At 49.8% G+C, this 19,547-nt stretch overlaps 1 protein-coding gene across 1 annotated transcript in view; it reads left to right on the top strand.

Annotated features, from left to right (window-relative positions):
• ANKH (ANKH inorganic pyrophosphate transport regulator) overlaps positions 1–3,508 on the top strand; it is a 145,195-nt gene extending 141,687 nt beyond the window's left edge. Inside the window, exons 11-12 of the mRNA XM_002713969.5 lie at positions 240–339; positions 2,080–3,508. Coding sequence (XP_002714015.2) covers positions 240–339; positions 2,080–2,193 — 214 coding nt within the window. The 3' untranslated portion in view covers positions 2,194–3,508. The remainder of the gene's footprint in view (positions 1–239; positions 340–2,079) is intronic.
• Positions 3,509–19,547: the final 16,039 nt, after the last annotated feature.

The following is a 19,547-nucleotide window of genomic DNA, read 5'->3' as shown; positions in this document are numbered from 1 at the left end:
AGGGCTGTTCTGTCCCCCGGGTGCTCCCAGTCTCCTGGGGGAGGGCGGGAAGTGCTGGGAGCCACGCTGAGCACAGAGAGGGAAGAGCCGCTGGCTGTGCTGGTGCCTGAGCGCCTGGCTCCCCCATGCAGACAATGAGAGCACCACACGCCTCAGCCCCTGTCCTGGGTTTTAGCATCGATCCTCTAGTGCCTCAGCTGAGCTTTAACTCAGACATCGCCTTCACCTTCTCACCCCAGAGTACACGGAGCCACCCTGGGCGTGGGCTCCCTCCTGGCAGGATTCGTGGGAGAGTCCACCATGGTGGCCATCGCAGCATGCTACGTCTATCGGAAGCAGGTGAGAGCACTGTGCCACCGCCTCCCACCGTGGGAGGATGGGAGCCCGGGGCCCACACGTCGGGGCAGCCACAGTGGGAGCCAACTTACCTTCGCCCTGGGCATGAGCATGGCACCGCCCCCTGTTTCACCAGGGCTGCCTTCCTGCTTTGTCGTCACATGGTTACTCCTTAGGCTCGCCTTGTTTGAAAAGGCAGTCCCATCTCAGGACAGATGAGCCAAGGGTGTGAGCTGCAGGGAGTTAACGTAGAAACCGAATCATAGTTTTGAGCAGGTCGGAAAATCCTGCAAAGGTGATCACCGCACTCCTGCCCAAAGATCTTACAAACTCAGACTCTTGCTAGGAAAATGCCTGGGCTAGAAAAGACATGCACAGGACAGACACCCTGTCCCCTGCAGAGTGTCTGCTGTCCATGCTGGCCAGCTCAACATGCAATTAGCAAATGACCCGGGGGGTGTTTCTTTTCTGAGATCTATGGATTCTCAGACAGCAGGAGCCCCATCTTGCTTCATTCATTCAGCGGAAGCCGGATGAGCCTGACCAGAGAATGAATGCAGGCAGAGGCGAAGAGGCCCATGGATGGAGCTCAGGGCCTCACCAGCACTCACAGGCTGAGAAGTCAGGAAGAACCAAAGCCCATGAGCAGAAAGGAGGGATGTGGCAGGCAGCCAAAAGCGCAAGGGGACCCAACACATGATCTGGAGGAGGGGGTGCAGCAGTCTCGGGGTCTGGAGAGAAGTTGAAGGCAGCAGTGCAGCTGGCCCTTTGAGAAATCTGTCACAAAGGAGGTGGGGGGCAGGGAGGTAGATTTCAGAAAACCACTTAAGATGAGTGCAACTTGGCAGACTGTGCTTGGGGAAGGATCTAGGAGACAGTGACACGAGTGGGTCCAGTGCACACAGGAGGAGCCTCCCTCCACAGTCCCAGGGTAGTGTGGTCTGGGGAGCTGGTGCAAGCACTTTTCTGGGGGGGAAAAAAAAAAAAAAAAAAAAAAGGCACCCAGAAGAGTAGGAAGCCAGTTCATCAGCTGAGGAACAAGGAGGATATACAAGGGGTGCAGCAGTCGGCCAGGAGAGGGAGGCAGAGGCCAGGCGGGTGCATGGCAGGATAACAGCCCTAGCCCTGGAGCTCCAGAGCCTTGGCAGCCAGCTTGGCACAGATTTGGGCCTAAACAAGGTCAGGGTTTTGCAGGCCAGGAGGTGGTCATAATTATTGAGCATTTCATTTAAAGGAGAAAGCACAGACCTGGAGAACGGGGGGCTGGACTGGGAGGGGGCAGAGGCCAGTCTCCCAACAGTGGCACTGCTGACCAGCTCGGCCATGAGCCCAGCAAGTGGCTGAGGACCCAAGCCCTGAGAAGTGTTTTCTGCAAGAACGGGCAACATGGCAGGGAAGCAGCAGGACTTAGGATAGGTGATGAGCAGGAGAGAATGACAGTGAGCCTGGAGCTGCCCCAGAAAGGACCAGCTGATGGCAGGACAAAGAGGGATGTTCTGTACCGTGCAATCCCAAGCCGAGGCAGGGGGGTGGGTGGGTGGGGGCATGCCCCAGGAGTGCCTAACACGGTGCCAGGTACACAGCAGACGTGTGAGTAACCCAGCGAAGAGGAAGGTGCTAAACCAAGAGGTGCCCATGGTGAACCAAGATCTTGGTCTGCAGTGAGGGCCCCTCCTTACTCACGGTTCTGCTAGCATGCGTCCCTGTCCACAGCCCCTCACTGCTGTGTCCTCTCTGATCTAGAAAAAGAAGATGGAGAACGAGTCAGCCACTGAGGGCGAGGACTCTGCCATGACCGACATGCCACCGACAGAGGAGGTGACGGACATCGTAGAGATGAGGGAGGACAATGAATGAGGCCCAGGGCGCCCTGGGCACTGCAAGGACCGCTGGACGACACTTCAGCATCATCGCCTCTCCTACTGTGGGTTTTGGGTTTTTTTGTTTTGTTTTGTTTTGTTTTTGGGTTATGAAAGAGGCCTTGATTTAAAGGTTTCGTTGTCAGTTCTCTAGCATACTGGGTATGCTCACCTTGACATGAGGACCTGAAGAAAGGCCTTTACTGTCGTATCATCAAAACGACGGACGCCACGCCTCTGCTTCACGCAAACCCAAGACACAGAGCTGCCTCGCAGTCCAAGCTGTCTCCTCCTGCCTCGGACAATCTCCACTTGGAACCAAAGGACCGCGGCTGTGCCACCGCCTCTAGGGCACTGCTGCCCAGCAGGCCGGACGCTTGTCCCTTTCCACCGCTCTTAAGAATCAGCAGGTTCCAATTTGGCTTCCTTGACTTGCTTCTCAGTAACACGGTCATAGGCAGAGATGCACCCTGGGATTTTAAACTGTCTGCCGCACACACAGAGAGTCAGCAACTGGCTGCAGCCTGGAGTCACCACTCGCCCTGAGGAACAGACTGTGACCTTGCAATCACCTTCTGCGGAAAAGTGAGCGACACTACAGGAACAGCACTCCGGCCCGGTGGAGCACCCGCAGCCCCTCGGCGTTCTCCCAGCTCCGAGTGGGCTGGCGGCACTCGCACCCGCACTGTGTAGATACGTGAGCGAACTCTTTAGCATTGTCACAAACGCACTGTCCAAACCGCAGCATTCTTCCCCCCGCATGACTTTTCCCGAAGGCTTGCTTTCCACTCGCCTTCCTGAAGGTGGCGCTGGGGCGAGGCGGCGCCTTCTCACTTTACGTTTTAGTTTTTACAGTGAACTGAAGCTTTAAGTCATAATCCAGCATTCTAATGCCAGGCTGCTGCATCGCTAACCTCTGGAGTAGATTTATGACCTGGTTCTGCCGCTTTTAGTCTCGACTGCGGTACAGGTAGCCTGGAATGTACTATGGTACTTCCCTCTCACGCCACACAGTAAAGCAAGACATTTTATAAACGCTGTTGACGTCACTATGGGATACTCCCTGAAGTAACGCATTTGAAATCCATTTAGTGCAGTATATTTTTCTAAGTTTTGGAAAGCGGGTTTTTTCCTTTAAAAAAAATTATGGACACAGTTCACTAAATTCTTGATTTAGTCAAAATTCCTAGACTGAAAGAACCTAAACAAAATATTTTAAAGATATAAATATATGCTGTATATGTTATGTAATTTATTTTAGGCTATAATACATTTCCTATTTTCGCATTTTCAATAAAATGTCTCTAATACAACATGGCGACTGCTTGGCGTACTGCACCAGTGACCAGGGTACACGGCCCATTATTTGCAGATGAGTGTCCAGGTCAGGAGTGATCACTGTTTTTCATTACCTGGGAAGAAATGGATCCCTGAGAGTAGACAGTAGTGGGAATGGAAGTGCAAGCTGAGGCGGCACGAGGGAGACAAAGCCAGGCCTGTTGGCTGTGTTTTCTGTGCTGCGTCATTGTATTCTCACAGAAAACAAGAATGTAGGGCCAGAAAGTCAGCTGTGGACGTCATGGGGTTCCGGGGCCGTGTGCCCCTCGGTGTGCCCCTTAGGGACAACAAGTCCTTCTGTGCTTCCTGGGAGCTTTTTGCCTTCGTTTGTGTCAGTGCTGAAAATTAAGATGCAGAGTTCTTTTGGTGGGGGGGGGGGGGGTAGACTTCAGAGGCACATTTAAGAAAATGGGGGAAAAGCTAATTGTATCAGCTTTTTTAAAACCATATGAGTAGAAAATTAAACAGCAGTATTTTTTAACATGTGTGCCTGTGGTTCATGCTTCTGAGGTTGGCATTTAAAGATCCAGTGGAAAAAGCAAATTCTTTCCCTCAAAATCCAGCAAAGATCAGCTGCATACTCTTTGCTGTGGAACTAAAACACGTAATTAAACCCCAGCGATGGCAGTAAATGAGCCATCACTGTGTTGGGGTTGCCGAGAACGCGGGAGGCGATGCCAGAACATGACCACAGAGCCAGGATTTCCCCAGGACGTGTTCAGACCTTTCACCTGGAAGCACACGACCCTTCCGCCGTGTCCTTCACTTGGGCTGCTCAAGTCACAGCCACACAAACCCCTTAACATCCAAAGCAGGTGTGGAGCTGGCGTGTTCTGCATCTGTTCCAAGAATCCTGTCATCCAGAAGCTTAGCACAGAGGCAGGGAACATGTCCCCTGCCCACATTAGAGTTGTTTGGGGGGCAATCCCCTGACACGTTGTTTCTTTTCAGCTGACAGATGTATTTAAAAGGGCACTGTGCCTGTGAGATTCAGGTCAAGGCCCATGGAAGAGCAGGTGTGACTTTCTCAAGGTTGAGTGACGGCTCATAGACAGACACTATTAGAAATCCAGAGTACCGAGCAGTTTGTCATCTAGCTGCTGAGAAATGAGCTGGAGTACCTCAAAGCATGGCCTCCCTGCAGTGTGGATTTCCTCTGAGGTCCAGCAGCTCCGCTGGTGGCCTGTTCTAGAGAGGCCACCCCGCAGGCTGACACAGGAGATCATTCTCAGTGTGGACTGCTGTGGGGAGGACATTCAAGCACTAAGCAGAAAGAACTAGATGAGGCTCGCTCCAGGGAAGTCACGGGACTGGGCCTGCTAGCCACGTGGTTCAGGGGGTGTTGAGCAGGAACCCCTCACGGTCTGGAACTCTCACTGGGACCCTGAAGGCATCTGTTCACATCTCTGGGTCAAAGTCAGTCATTCTCCCTCAGGGCCTGCCACAGGCTTGTCTGTACCACAGGTGCTCTTCTGGTTTTTTTTTTTTTTTTTTTTAGCATCAGCCAGTGGTCTGGCCAGGAGTTGTCCATGGATGGCTGATTCCCTGAGACGCTGCGCTGCTTATTGTTGGTTTAAGATACCTCCCGTGGGGCTGAGTAAAGCTGCTCTGGTTAAAGCACTTTACGCTTCACTCAGTCTTCCTGCAGTAATCCTGGGAGGTACAGCAGGCAGGAGGCCCAGCAGGGAGGCAGGCCCGCGCTTCCCCAGCCTGCAAGGCAGCACCAGTGGTCTTCACTCGCAGTCCCTTCTGGGTCTCAGGGTTGGGAGAGTCATGACTCTTCTGAGGAGGAAGTGAGAAAAGTCAGCAGTTCCCCATCTGCATGACTGTTCCCCATTTGGGGAGCTTTTCTTCTGGATGGAAGGGGCCAGGGAAGGAAATTTTTGTACCTTTGGTTTCTAAAAAACATCAACTGTAAGACTCGGTAGCTCTCTGGATTTTCTTTTCTTCCTTCAAACAAGCAGGAGGGAGAGCATGACAAAACAGGAAGCATTTGTATTGTTGTCAATTGCATTACCCCGTGAAGCACTCTCTCCTATTTAGAAATCTTTCTACGGCAGTGCATCTCTAAGCAGACCCATGCCCAGGACAGTGCGTGCTGGTTTGTGTCACCCGGCTGTGGTTGCTGGCCAATGGCTGCAGGTGAGCTCACCTCTACAGATAGGTAGAGCAGGGCCTGGCCCAGGAGCAGGGATCTGGTATGTTCCAAGTCCTGCCTTCCCTGTTGGGTAACCCAGTTGGCAATGCAGCACACGAGGTCCTTGGAAGAGGTGGTGGGGACTTGGAGCTGAGCTTTCTGCACCTCTGTGTCCTCGGCCAGCCTGTAAGCCAGCTGCTGCTGCCCACGCTGTACAGCCAGCCACCCTCACTCGGCCCCCATAAGGCTCTTTTTATACAAAGCACCTGAACTGTAGAAAAACAGGTTTTGGAGCAGTGTGTTTGGTAAACACTGGAGATACTCTTCTGCAGGGTTATTTTGAATCTCTATTTCTGTTGTTTGGAGCAGCAAAACATCATGTGACTCATCAGCTGCCCTCACCACACATACAACAGGATATAGTGAAAACCTGAGGAAGCAGGCCTGGCCGAGCGTCAGAAGTCAACTACGCGATGCTTGAAACGAGAGGCACTGCAGTGTGCGATCAAAATAACCCTGACTCCACTGAAAGGGGAGGAAACGGGCAGCAGATGGCACCGCTCACTGACCTCAAAAGGGAAAAGCAATGTCAAGATGGGGCCCTGTTGTAAGTTTAGACTTCGTTTCTTCCCAAGGGGAGGGGACACTGCTTAGCACTTGCAGCCCCTGCCAGGGAAAACTCCCAAGCTGAGCCTCCTGAATCGTTAGACAAAAGAAAGCTTCCCTGTGCCAAGCCCACGGGGTTCTAACATCATAGCCAATACCTTCGAATATGTTTTAGTGATGAGTTTTTCTCTGCTTCATTTCCAGTCATCCTGGGTCCCTAAAAGATTGCAAAAGATCTATGTGCTTGTGTAGCTGGCCATCAGCTACGCAGAGCGTCAGCAAGCGGCTTTCGCGTGGTACCTTTTTAAGTTATTAACTCCAAGCACACTTTGCTAACTGGGCTTAACATCAGTTTCCTAACATGCACACTCAGACAAAAGCACACAAGGACCAGGAACGCCCCTCTCTCTCCAGATGTGAACAGAGGTTTCCTCAGGTTAAAGGAGAGGGAGGTGGGGACAGACAAACCAACTGAACACGGCTGCACCGCACACTGTACACCTTTGCAGAAATTCACTGACGTGGAGTTGGCCATTACCCAAAGATTTAGAGGCAGGTGTTCCCCAGCTATGAGCAGGGGACAAGAAATGGTGCCTCAGGAGCTGGAGAACAGCCAGGTGGCCTCTGGCTTCCTGCATGAACTCACAGGGACCCACAGTTTAAATGAACAGCCCTTGAAAGCACATTCACACACCACCCCCTCACATCTCAGAGGAGGAACAGGGTACACATCACAACCCTCCTGTCACCCAGCACCCTCTAGCCTCAGCCACATCCCTGGGAGGCAGGCCTATTACCCCAGGGGCACATCTGCTACTCCTGGGATTGGATTGTCTATTTCCATTTGCTGAATGGTGCATGGTAGGGTAACCATCTAAAGCTGGTTTGACCAAGGAGCCAAAGTGCTCCAGAGAACTGGAGAGAAGCACCCACCTGAGATGGCTCATTCGTGAAGAACTTCGACACCACAGGCTCCAGGCCCATGTCTTGGCAGCCTGTCCTTCCCCTCACTCGCGACTCCAGCCCGGCCTTGGTCTTCTTCAGCCCCATGAGAGGCTTAGCCATCATTGCTATGGCTCCATCCTGGTCTAACATTCTATATATGATCCAGGATGTAGAGCACAGGATCCTACAAAGGAAAAACAAAATTACCTCATTCTTCATTTCAGATCTGAACATTAGCAGGGTGTGTATTTTTTTCTAACAAAATTCAGTGTCCTAGGAGTCATTTCTCTACAGGTACTGTGGCTGTCAGCTTACAGCACTTAACAATTTCACATCACATTTGTGGACTTCATTGAAACTGCTGGATCTGGCTGGCACTGCAGCTCAATAGGCAATCCTCTCCCTGCAGCGTTGGCATCCCGGGTTCTAGTCCCGGTCAGGGCGCCAGATTCTGTCCCGGTTGCTCCTCTTCCAGGCCAGCTCTCTGCTGTGGTCCGGGAACGCAGTGGAGGATGGCCCAAGTCCTTGGGCCCTGCACCTGCATGGGAGACCAGGAGGAGCACCTGGCTCCTGGCTTCAGATCAGCGCAGCGCACTGGCCACAGTGGCCATTGGAGGGTGAACCAACGGCAAAGGAAGACCTCTCTTCTCTTTCACTGTCCATTCTGCCTGTCCAAAAAAAAAAAAAAAAAAAAAAAAGAGAGAGAGATGGATCCAACCACACTGAAATACTTTTGTCACTTTTGATTGAAATTGATTACAGAGGTTAGTATAAAATCTGTGTTGCGTTAAACAAGAGTTGTCTATGTATTTAACACATGTAAGTTTTTGCACTGTTCAGAGCACCTACACATGCTTTTGTTTTGAGGGAATTTTTTGGGGATTTGTACTTATATATTGTCAAATGGGTTTTATACTCTAATTTCACTTTAAGTAAAGCTTATAAACACAGTGGCATACTATTGAGATCATTTTCGGTTCCTTGATTTTTTTATTCTAACCATGAGTCTATTTACTGGCCAGTCACTTCATGTCTGAATCTTGAACATTTCCTTTTTTAAAAACTCACTGGGATACTAAATTTTGACATCTGCCTTGGGAGCTAAAACCTCTCACCACCAGAATATTTTTCAAAACTTCCTGTCTTATTTAATAATTTAAACATATCCCATTTCTTCAGAGATTTTTGCATGACAGTTTTTCCTTCTCGTAACTTTTATATTGAATACTGAATAATAATTGAGTAATATTGAAAGTACTTCTCAGGTCCGGCGCTGTGGTGTAGCGGGTAAAGCCACTGCCTGTAGTACCAGCATCCCATATGGGCACTGGTTCGAGTCCCGGCTGCCCCACTTCTGATCCAGCTCTCTGCTATGGCCTGGGAAAGCAGTGGAAGACGGCCCAAATCACTGGGCCCCTGCACCCGCGTGGGAGACCAGGAAGAAGCTCCTGGCTTTGGATCGGTGCAGCGCCGGCCATAGCAGCCATTTGGGGAGTGAACCAACAGAAGGAAGACCTTTCTGTCTCTCTGTCTATAACTTTACCTGTCAAATAAATTAAAAAAAAAAAAGTATTTCTCTGGGGCTGGTGCTGTGGTGTAGTGGGTAAAGCCGCCGCCTGCAGTGCCGGCCTCCCATATGGGTGCGCCGGTTCGAGTCCTGGCTGCTCCACTTCCAATCCAACTCTCTGTGATGGCCTGGGAAAGCAGTATAAGATGCCCAAGTCCTTGGGCCCCTGCACCCACATGGGAGACTAGGAGGAAGCTCCCGGCTCCTGGCTTTGGATTGGTGCAGCTCCAGCCATTGCTGCCATTTGGAGAGTGAACCAGTGTATGGAAGACCTCTCTGCCTGTCCTTCTCTGAGAAGGAAGGAATGAAGGAAGGAAGGACTTCTATGGAGCTCTCCAGCTTCTCTACGTTCCTTCTGGAATGGAAACATCAATATGGACAGGTGTCCAGTGGGTCTGAGAAGAGCAAAGCCAGTCCTCCAGCCCACATGTTACAGTTTTGGTCTTAGCCATCTTTATGTGAAAAGTATCGCTCTTTCCAAAACACATGTCCTAGCCTCACAGAGTATGGATTTAATACTTTAAGTTCTGAAGAGTTTATGCAGTGTTTTTTCTTTTTTTTTTTTTTTCTTTTTTCTTTTTTTTTTTTTTTGACAGGCAGAGTTGACAGAGAGAGAGAGAGAGAGAGAGAGAGAGAGAAAGGTCTTCCTTTTCCATTGGTTCATCCCCCAATGGCCGCTGCAGCCGGCGTACCAGGCTGATCCGAAGCCTGGAGCCAGGTGCTTCTCCTGGTCTCCCATGCGGATGCAGGGCCCAAGCACTTGGGCCATCCTCCACTGCACTTCCGGGCCACAGCAGAGAGCCGGACTGGAAGAGGAGCGACCAGGACAGAATCCGGCTTCCAGACCGGGACTAGAACCCAGTGTGCTGGTGCCGCAGGTGGAGGATTAACCTATTGAGCCATGGTGCCGGCCATTTTTTTTCTTTTCTTGAGATTTAAAAGTACTTATTAGAGTCAAAGGCTACCAGCCAGAGCAGCGTGGAGAGGGGCTTCCAAGAGAGGAAAAACCCAAAGGGATTGGTGGCAGTGCGCTTTTTAAGTACAATTTTGAAGGGAAAAAACACTTGACAATCATTGGCATTCAGTTACCAGGTGGGGTCAAAAACCATCCAAAGACCTCACAGTTCTTCTCCATCCTGCCTGGCCTGCTGAGGGTGGGATAGGTGACTTGCTTTCACAATACGCTGTGAGCTCAGGAAGTATGCAGTGTTTCTCTCCATACCCATAATCCAGAAGATGTCACACGTTCCGCTGACGGGCCTTCAACTGCGTCTCCTCCTTTCCTGCCCTGGGACAGGTCCTTCAGTGAAAAGCCCACCTCTCAGTCCTGTCGGCTGTCCTCTCACTGCCTCTAACTCTGAGCACGGTTCTGAAGTCTTCCACCCACAGTACTTGACATATGGCACGCTGTATTAGTCCATTTTCTGTTAGTGTAGCAAGATGCTGAGGCCGAGAACTTGTGCTACTTATAAAAGCAAGAGATGGATTCAGCTCACAGTTTTGAAGGCTAACAGTGGAAGATCAGCAGCCACCTGTTCAGCCTATGGTGAGGGCCTCCTTGGCTGTGTCACAGCGTGTCTGGTGGCATCATGACGAGACCACCTGTTGAGACAGGAAGCCAGGGGATGGGAGGGGCCGGACTCTACAACTCTTGTAGGAACTCACTCACTCCACATTAGCCCCTCCCAAGGGGAAGGCCTCCAACAACCTGATCACTTTGCACCAGCCCTCCTAACCCCCTTCTAAAGGCACCATCACCTCAGCACCACCACACAGAGGCCCAAGCCTCCACACCACACAAACCCTCACAGGACACACTCAAACCGTATCCCGACCAAAGCACACGTCTTCAAGCATTAATTGTCCCCATGGGGTGTGATGCTGCCACAAGGGGCAATCTGCACCCCTCCCACAGCTTCCCGATGAACTGCATCACCTATCTAGAAAACCACTCCATGACACCCCACTGCCAGGGGGTCAACCCACCCTGGTTCACGCTACTTCCTGGGGCCTCTCATGCCCATCCCTCCCCATCCCCTGCAATCTCACTGGCATGGCTCAGGAGGGCCTCGTGGAGAATTTGTGCAGTGGAAGACTACGCCTCCCTTGCATTTTCCTTACTGACACCATGAAAGGCCACGCTGGAACTGAAGGAAAGCTGGCATCACCGATAGTTTTAATTCGGCCCCCAAGAAGCTCCAGGTTTCTTACCTGGACAACACAAGCCAGTAAATACCATGCTGACGTCCCAGCTACATACACTCTGTTAGGAAACAGTAAGTCAGGTACAGTGGGGCCTCGCTCTGACAGGTGCCTCCGGCCCAGCCTCCTCTCCTCGAGAGCAGGATCTGTCTGCTTCTAATGCCGGAGACAGCAGGATTTGCAGTGAGGACGCAGCGGCAGTTCAGAAGGGGCCACATGTGTTTGTTAAGCCACCATGGAAGCACCCTGGCCAATTCTTCTTTTAACAGAGAAAAACGCTGAGAGCTTTTGTAACCAAAACGAAAGTAATCTTATCTCAGGTTCAGAAGCTTTTGAATCCAAAGATCAAAAACAGAATTTAAAAACTCTCATTGTGTTCAAAGTCTACAACTTACAACAAAAAATTGCTTCTGGGTCTCTCCTCCGACTCAGAGAGAACTCTTATCCCAAAGAGAACAGCCAAGGAGAGCTATGGTCTCCACTGTCCAGGCTGTTAGAAAGGACAACAGCTGGGAGCACGTGCCACCATCCCATATAGGCACCATTTGTGTCCTGGCTGCTCCTCTTCTGATCCAGCTCCCTGCTAATGCACCTGGGAAAGCAGTGGAGGATGGCCCAGATGCTTGGGCCCCTGCACCCATGTGGGAGACCCAAAAGAAACTCCTGAGTTCGGCCCTGGCCATTGTGACCTTTTGGGGAGTGAACCAGGAGATGGAAGATTGATCTCTCTCTCTCCCTCTGTAACTCTTTCCAAAATAAATCTTTAAAAAAAAAGGGGGGGGGTGTGACAGAGAAATAAGAGGAAGAGAGGGGAAGAGAGGAGAAGGGAGGGGAGGGGAGGGGAGGAAAGAAAAAAAGAATGAACAAATGAATGCTGGCTGCAAGCTCACAGGACACAACGAAAAAGCACTTCTTCCACTGTGCCTTCAAGGCTGCCTCCCAACCAGCCACCTGCCTTTCTCCCAAATGCCCACACCACTCAGAGAGCAGCAGCCTCCCAGCGCCCTGCAACTATGTTCCTCAACTGTTCCTCAATGCTCTTCAATGCCACCCTCTCAGATGCAGCAAACAAAAGGCCCCAGCACCCTCCCACCTTAGTTGGGAATCCAGTTCCACCCGCTCCCTGGTAACCTAACCTGGGCTGGTCTCCAGTTCCAAGTACATGCAAGTGAGCCCCGTGTGTGGGTTCCAGCCCTGACCTGGGCCCCACCTTCAGGTGGGCGTGTCCAGTTACCACCCATCTCCTCAGGAGTCTCACAGGAGTCATGGCCTAGCACCCCTCTCTGTACACTTCTTCCCCGCTCCCTCCCACGTGTTCTCCTGACTTCCTGGCCACATTAGCACTCACCCTCTACAATTCACTCAGTGCAGCCTCCCTCCCTCCATCCTGTAGCCCCAGCAGCTCAGCTCTGTACTCCTGCTCACCCTGGGCCTGGATGCTACAGCAGCCTCCCAGTCTCCCTTCTCCAGACTCCTGTGTCCCCTGCAGTTTTGTGGCGCACAACCCATACATCCACTCCCTGCAGCCTGATGGCTCCCCCAGTGCACACTGGGAACTGCAGAGATGCTTCTAGAACATCCTGCCTGAGCAGCACCCTGCTTTTCCAGGATGGACCTTCCTCCCACTCTGGGCACAGGCCCAGCATGTCCATGGCTGGGCACTAGGCCATGCCTGAACTATGTGCAGAAAACAAGAAACCAGCCAATGAAAAGTAGCAACACAAAAAGGGACTCCTGCCACCTGCTTCAGGGGTTGTAACGCTCCGACCACTGACAGTGAGGGCCGAGAACACATATTTCATGAGTTTGGGCCAGTGGTTCCTTGCAGAGCTGCACTGAGTCCCACTCCTCAGGGGGTATGTGCTTGGCTGTATCACAGGTGGGGGTGGGGAGGGACCCTTGATACTGGTCACCAGAGAGGGCTCTTCAGTAGACACTCAGAAAGCCTGAAAGGAGGTCCTTCAGGGGTGGGGACTCTGTGGGCTGGACTCCGACTCACCTGCTAAACCTGACGGAAGGGCACCGTGGCAGCTAGCACTTCCTGGTGCAACACAGCAGGTGGCTTACAGTCTTCCTTGGCCCAGACCTGGTGGCACAGAGCCACAAGCTGGCATGCGGGTCAGCTTCGGGTCTGTACAACGCAGTAGTCAAGAAGGTGAACAGGGCTCAGCACAAAGCAGGCGAGGTGGCCCCTCTGAGGAGGTAGGTCAGAGCACATCAGCATTTCAGGGAATTGCTAACGAGAGAACCTGAGCTCTGAGCAAGAGGTGGGGCCCAACGTACCTGCAAAGATTCCCTGAAAGAATCCATGGGAGAACGAGAGAACCAAAACTAAACCACAGCCAGGCCCAGGGAAGAGAGCTGGCTTGGGAAAGTAACTTATTAAGCTCTTTGCTCCCTCCTCCTACTCCACCTGTGGAGGGACAGACAGCAGTTAGCGATGAGTGGCAGCTCCACAACAGCATACGCAGCCTCCGAACCAGCAATGCAGACCAAGTAGAAGCTCTGCATTACCCTACAGTGCTCTGGCACATCACCAGAGGCCCCGATTGAGGTTTCATCCATTGGTAGGCGAATACGTCTTTTTTTTTTTTTTTTTTTAAGATTTATTTGAAAGAGTTACAGAGAGAGAAGGAAAGGCAAAGACACACACAGAGACAGAGAGGGAGGTCTTCCATCCACTGGTTCACTCCCCAGTTGGCTGCAATGGCCGGCGCTTGTGCCAATTGGAAGCCAGGAGCTTCTTCTGGATCTCTCATGCGGGTGCAGGGGCCCAAGGACTCAGGCCATCCTCTACTGCTTTCCCAGGCCATAGCAGAGAGCCACATCGGAAGTGGAGCAGCCAGGACTCGAACTGGTGGCCATATGGGATGCCAGCACTACAAGCGGCAGCTTTATCCACTACGCCACAGTGCCGGCGCCGGGAATAATGTCTTGAGCAGAAGACACAGAGCTGCCCTGTGATTCCATCCCTGGAATCTTGTTCTTCAGCTGACCTATTACAGATGCACAAGAACTCTGCAAAGGTCCTCTGGAAAACAGCAGCCGGGCCTTGGCCAGCTTGTCCTCGCATCCCAAAGCTAGAAGCATGCCTGGCCCAGAGGAGCCAATCTGGGGGACCAGAGATGGCCTTCCCACGTTCCTCTCCTGAACATGCTCTGATCCCAGGACACCTGCACAACAGCAGTCCTTCCATCGTTCCTGAAGGTGGCCAAACCCTCCAAACTAAAATAACCCAAGTGAGTTCTTGTTACTTGAATCCAAAGAGCCCACGTGTGACAGCACACCAACGGTGATGCCAGCCTGAGCCTCACTAGCCTAGCTGGGGCCATAGAGCCTAAGTGCTACCACAAATCCTCCAGATAAGGACTTGGACCAGCAGGAGACCTGAGGGTCCAGCTCCTAAACATACACAGAGGAATGCTGTAAAACCACCTTCTATTTCGGCAGCTACTGAATTAATGTATAAGACTGTTCCTGTCTGCAAAACTTGCTGCAGGGTCTCTCCAGATCACCTGTCACCTCAGTCTGGAACCCTGTATTTCAGTTGCCCTAATAAGTTCTTCTATTCTTAGATTGAGCTTCCTTCTTTCTTCTTTGGCCTCAGGACTCCTCAGTTTAGGGAAACACTCAGCCAACATTTAGACACCACGGGTTACCAATTGCCCCTTATCTGTCTTCTCTTCCTGCTGCTCCTACCCTTTGAGAGTCTCTCTTCTTTGTAATACATACAAAAACCCAAGAGTTAGAAAATATAACTGATAGGCAAAGAAAACAACCTACAAATGGCTTATATAAATGAAAACATTTTCAATTTTGTTCAAGTAAGGAAACAAACTTCTAACCACAAGCCTACCAAAGAACAAAAAGCTTGATAAACTTTGGTTTTTGGGAGGCCAGCACTGTGGTATAGTGGGTAAAGCTGCCACCTGCAATCCTGGAATCCCAATGCTGACTACTCTGCTTCCAATCCGATTCGCTGCTAATGCCCTGGGAAAGCAATGGAAGAAGGCCCAAGTGCTTGGGCCTCTGCCGCCCGTATGGGAGATCTAGATAAAGCTCCTGGCTTCAGCCTAGACCAGCCCTGACTGTTCCATCTATCTGAGGAGTGAACTTGCGGATGGAAGATCTCTGTCTTTCAAACAAATCTTTAAAAAAATAAAAATAAAAAAAAAAAACCTTGACATTGGCAAAGACCAAAGGAATCATACTCACACTTGCTCATACAGCAGGAATGTACAACAATGGTATCACTCCTGAGGGCCATTTGGCAAGACTACCACTCAATAAGTAAGAGAGCACAGACCAAAGGCAGGGGTAGGAGCAAGAGCAAGGTGAGAGAGACAATTCAGAGAAACCTGCAGAACGCCCAGGTTTTCAGCAAGACAGAAGTAATAAGTGAGCACACACAGTATCAAATATCCTCTCATTGGCCAGCACCACGGCTCAGTAGGCTAATCCTCCACCTAGCGGTGCCGGCACACCGGGTTCTAGTCCTGGTCGTCCCTCTTCCAGGCCAGCTCTCTGCTGTGGCCAGGGAAGGCAGTGGAGGATGGCCCAAGTGCTTGGGCCCTGCACCCCATGGGAGACCAGGAGAAGCACCTGGCTCCTGCCTTCGGATCAGCGTGGTGCGCCGGCCGCAGCGCGCCAGCCGTGGTGGCCATTGGAGGGTGAACCAATGGCAAAAGGAAGACCTTTGTCTGTCTACTCTGCCGCCCCCCAAAAAAAAAAATCCTCTCATCTAACACAATGTGGCTGGTGTTGGTGTTGTCTTTACTATTTGATGGTTATAAAGATCTTCACAAGGGTTTCCATAGGGCTTCCAGTCTGGATCCCTGTTTTCCTCTCCACTTTCTAGGGTTGGAGAAGTGCAGGAGGAAGAAATGCAAGAAACATCGTCCTGAGTTTATCAGAGCACTGTAACTCAAACAGGTAGGGGGAGAAGGGGCATTTACGCTTCATTCTCTACCCTCGAGATACCTCTAAATTCCTCTGTTTTCTTTTTTAGATAGCTTCTTTCCAAGACTGCCTGACTGCCATGCAACACATGCACACGGTTCTTGCTACCCCATTTCTGGGTCCACCCAGCAGTCCGAATGGCTCTTAGAGACCTTAGAAAGTTTGCACACAGCAGGCCTCAGAGCAAACACACAGCAAGCCTGAGTGAGGACTGCACTTGCAGGCCTGGACATCCTCCTCCTCCTCCAAGCCTGTGACGAACTGGCACCTTACCTCGTCTACACTACACCCGAGCCAGCCTGTGGATGGTGGAGATGAAGACACTCAGAGTTAGGGAGGTTCAGTAACTTGCCCAAGTTCACCCTGTTAGCAGGTGGTGGGACTGCTGGGGAATCCAGACCCAAATCCAACACTGTGCACTAGTTCTGCTGAAGCACTTAACACACAGGTTAGGCGGCAGGCGAGTCACTTCATCTCACCTAATTCTTCAGCACCCAGATATCTCCTCCCAAATCCTTCATTTACCTCTGACACCAGGAGTCAGCATGTGACATCATGGACCTGCCTCAGGGTGCTGGAAAGTTAAAGCCAAAGTCCTCAAAGGCAGGCATTTAACCACAGCAACATAGTCAGGCTTCTGGGTTTTATTCTCTAAGTTTATTTTTAGTTATTTATTTTTACAATGCAGCCTCTGACAGTGACGATTTGAGGCTCAGCAAGTAACAGAGGAAACTCCTGCCCCATAACCCAGGCGTCTGGTCACGTTTGCAGGTGGGCCTCGGGGACATGTTTTTCAGAGCAAGCGACATCTCTGACATAGGCTGCCACCTTACAGTGTGAACAGAAGAGATAGCACTGAACGAGCCAAGAGGAGCACAGCCAGGTTCCCCCAGCCAGCTGCCCGGTCACCTCCCTCCATGGCGGATCCCCCTGGGAGGAAAAATGCCACTGCTACATCACCAGCACAAGTTTTAAAAGTGGCTTGTTTTCCTCCCGAAATTCACAATCCAGAAAGTTTGAAGGTTGTTAAAATGCAGGTAACAATACCAAAAGTATTTCTGTGAACACAATGGAAATGAGAAGACAGCCCACCCAGTACATTCGTTTTGGCTTTGTTCTCACTGAAATACTCAGAAGTAACGTCTCCATGGACTGATGTGCTTTCCAGGAAGGGCACCATATTTTTAGCACCATTTATGTGAACACAGATCAAGGCATTTTTCAATACATAAATGAAAACTACTAAAATTAAGTATAAAAAATTATCTTGATGTTTAGAATTAAGCTCAAGCACCCCGGTTAGTGAGAAAGCATCTGCCAAGACTATGGATACCTCAAGCTCCATATTCCCTTCCTTGTAATTGACGCGTGTCTTGGCAATTCTATTCCTTATCCAAACTTACACCCAAGAAAGGAGATGAACTGAAATAAAACTTCAGTTCAGTGCCCTCCACTAATGCTACTGAACATTCTTCGGGACATTCAAAATGCTTCAGTCTACAGGGAGCATAAGGTATGCAACAGTCTTAATCATACACTGATGTATGTTTCCTGATTTAATGGCTACCCTATATATTTTAATTACATAAACCAACCCATTCCACCAGTCCCCAGTAATGATTTTCAATTTACCATCAAAGAAAACACAATTACATGAAACAGCTCACCTCCACTCTCACGGAACATGTTAAGCGAGGACATGTTGTGATTGCAAACTACATACATACACTCCTCTGGGCCATGGTCAAACGCGCCTCACCCTTTCTGCTACTGACTGCCAGGAAGAGCTAGAGGTGTCAGGCCACTGAACCAGTTCAGTTTTGTGCTGTTCATAGCTCTTGAGTTTTTCACTGAAGTTCATGAATGTGAATCATTAGTTGCCTGTGTCTACTCACACATCCAGAAGACCAAGGCACAGCTCAGCACTAGCTGTCCACTCCCTTAGAAGAGATCACAAATGAGGTTTCCCAGAACAGGTAATCATTAAACATTTCTCTTCTGTTAAGCAGAAGAAACTTATTAAATCTTTTTTTTTTTTTTTTTTTTTTTTTTTTTTGACAGGCAGAGTGGACAGTGAGAGAGAGAGACAGAGAGAGAAAGGTCTTCCTTTGCCGTTGGTTCACCCTCCAATGGCCGCCGCTGCAGCCGGCGCACCGCGCTGATCCTGGCAGGAGCCAGGAGCCAGGTGCTTTTCCTGGTCTCCCATGGGGTGCAGGGCCCAAGCACCTGGGCCATCCTCCACTGCACTCCCTGGCCATAGCAGAGAGCTGGCCTGGAAGAGGGGCAACCGGGACAGAATCCGGCGCCCCAACCGGGACTAGAACCCGGTGTGCCGGCGCCGCAAGGTGGAGGATTAGCCTATTGAGCCACGGCGCCGGCTCAAACTTATTAAATCTTAGAAATAGGAATTTGCATAATACATGTACATAAGTCTTTCCACCATTTAGATTTTTATTCTTTTATAACTGAAGTACAGGAGGTCCATTGGGCATCTGCTATTTTGTTTATAAATGGTACTTTATAAATTTCAGTCTAAAGTCAGTTTTTTCTCTTTCAGTCTACTACTTTCTTACAGTTCCTTAGACCTTTCTTACTACACTTGATCTTAGCCAAAATGGCCAGGAAGTGATCCTTTGACCTCATTTTTAAAAATTATCTGATATTATGCCTTGCATTCGCTAAACTATCAGAGGATTCTACTTGTTTCACTTTCTGGATTTGCTTCACATACTGAAGACTTTAAATACATCGTTTTGGTAGTCACATATTTTAAATAAAGGCATTTATCTTTATGCATACCTACAAGTAAGATTGTCTGATGGTTTGTTTATGCTTCCAAAAAAAATTCTGGCTTTCAACGGGGAGTACCTACAAAGTATTGTTTAAGAAAAAGAGGTAAGAAAATTATTAACTGTATTTTGTCATGCACAGACACAGCCAGGAGATCTATGGGGATTCTACACATGTGTATGTTCATGATAGGAGTGTTGTTATCACTGGACAATAGCACTTCCACTGTTACCTGGAAGACCTTTAAAAAAAAATACTCTTCAGATAAAACAGCCCCTTGTGGTAAGGGGTGGACAGAGAAACAGCCTCTTATAGAAAAAGACCAAGTACACCAAAACCTATGAATGTGTCTTCTAACAGAGGTGTTATCAGTCCATGTGGCCAGAGACTTTACCTGGAACGTTCTAAAATTAGAGAGAGAAAAAGAATCAAAGAATACAATGGCCATGTCTATCTTCCTTATCAAAGAAAAATCTTATCAGACACTAAATTAGTACACACTTTAAAAGGCTTGTGGAAAAAATGGAAATAAACGTTTTTACTGCAAAAAAGTTTTTTGCATTATATGCGTTCTGCTTCAACTTTTTGAAAACCCCTCATATAACAGCATAATAAAAGTGTTAATTAATGGCTACATCTTTTAAAAAGCAGGACTAATCCAGTTTTGTGCATTTAAGACATTTTCATAGTGCTATATTTTAAGAAGAGGAAGTGCAAACATTCCAGATCTGATAAGCTGGAGACCACATGCTGGCTCCTAATTCTAATGCCACCATGACTGCTCCATGTATATAATCAAACTCAGTGG

This window comes from Oryctolagus cuniculus, chromosome 14 (assembly GCF_964237555.1).
Source record: "Oryctolagus cuniculus chromosome 14, mOryCun1.1, whole genome shotgun sequence".
NCBI lineage: Eukaryota > Metazoa > Chordata > Mammalia > Lagomorpha > Leporidae > Oryctolagus > Oryctolagus cuniculus.
Note: the sequence above shows the minus strand (reverse complement) of the source record. Positions and strands in the feature narration are given on the sequence as shown.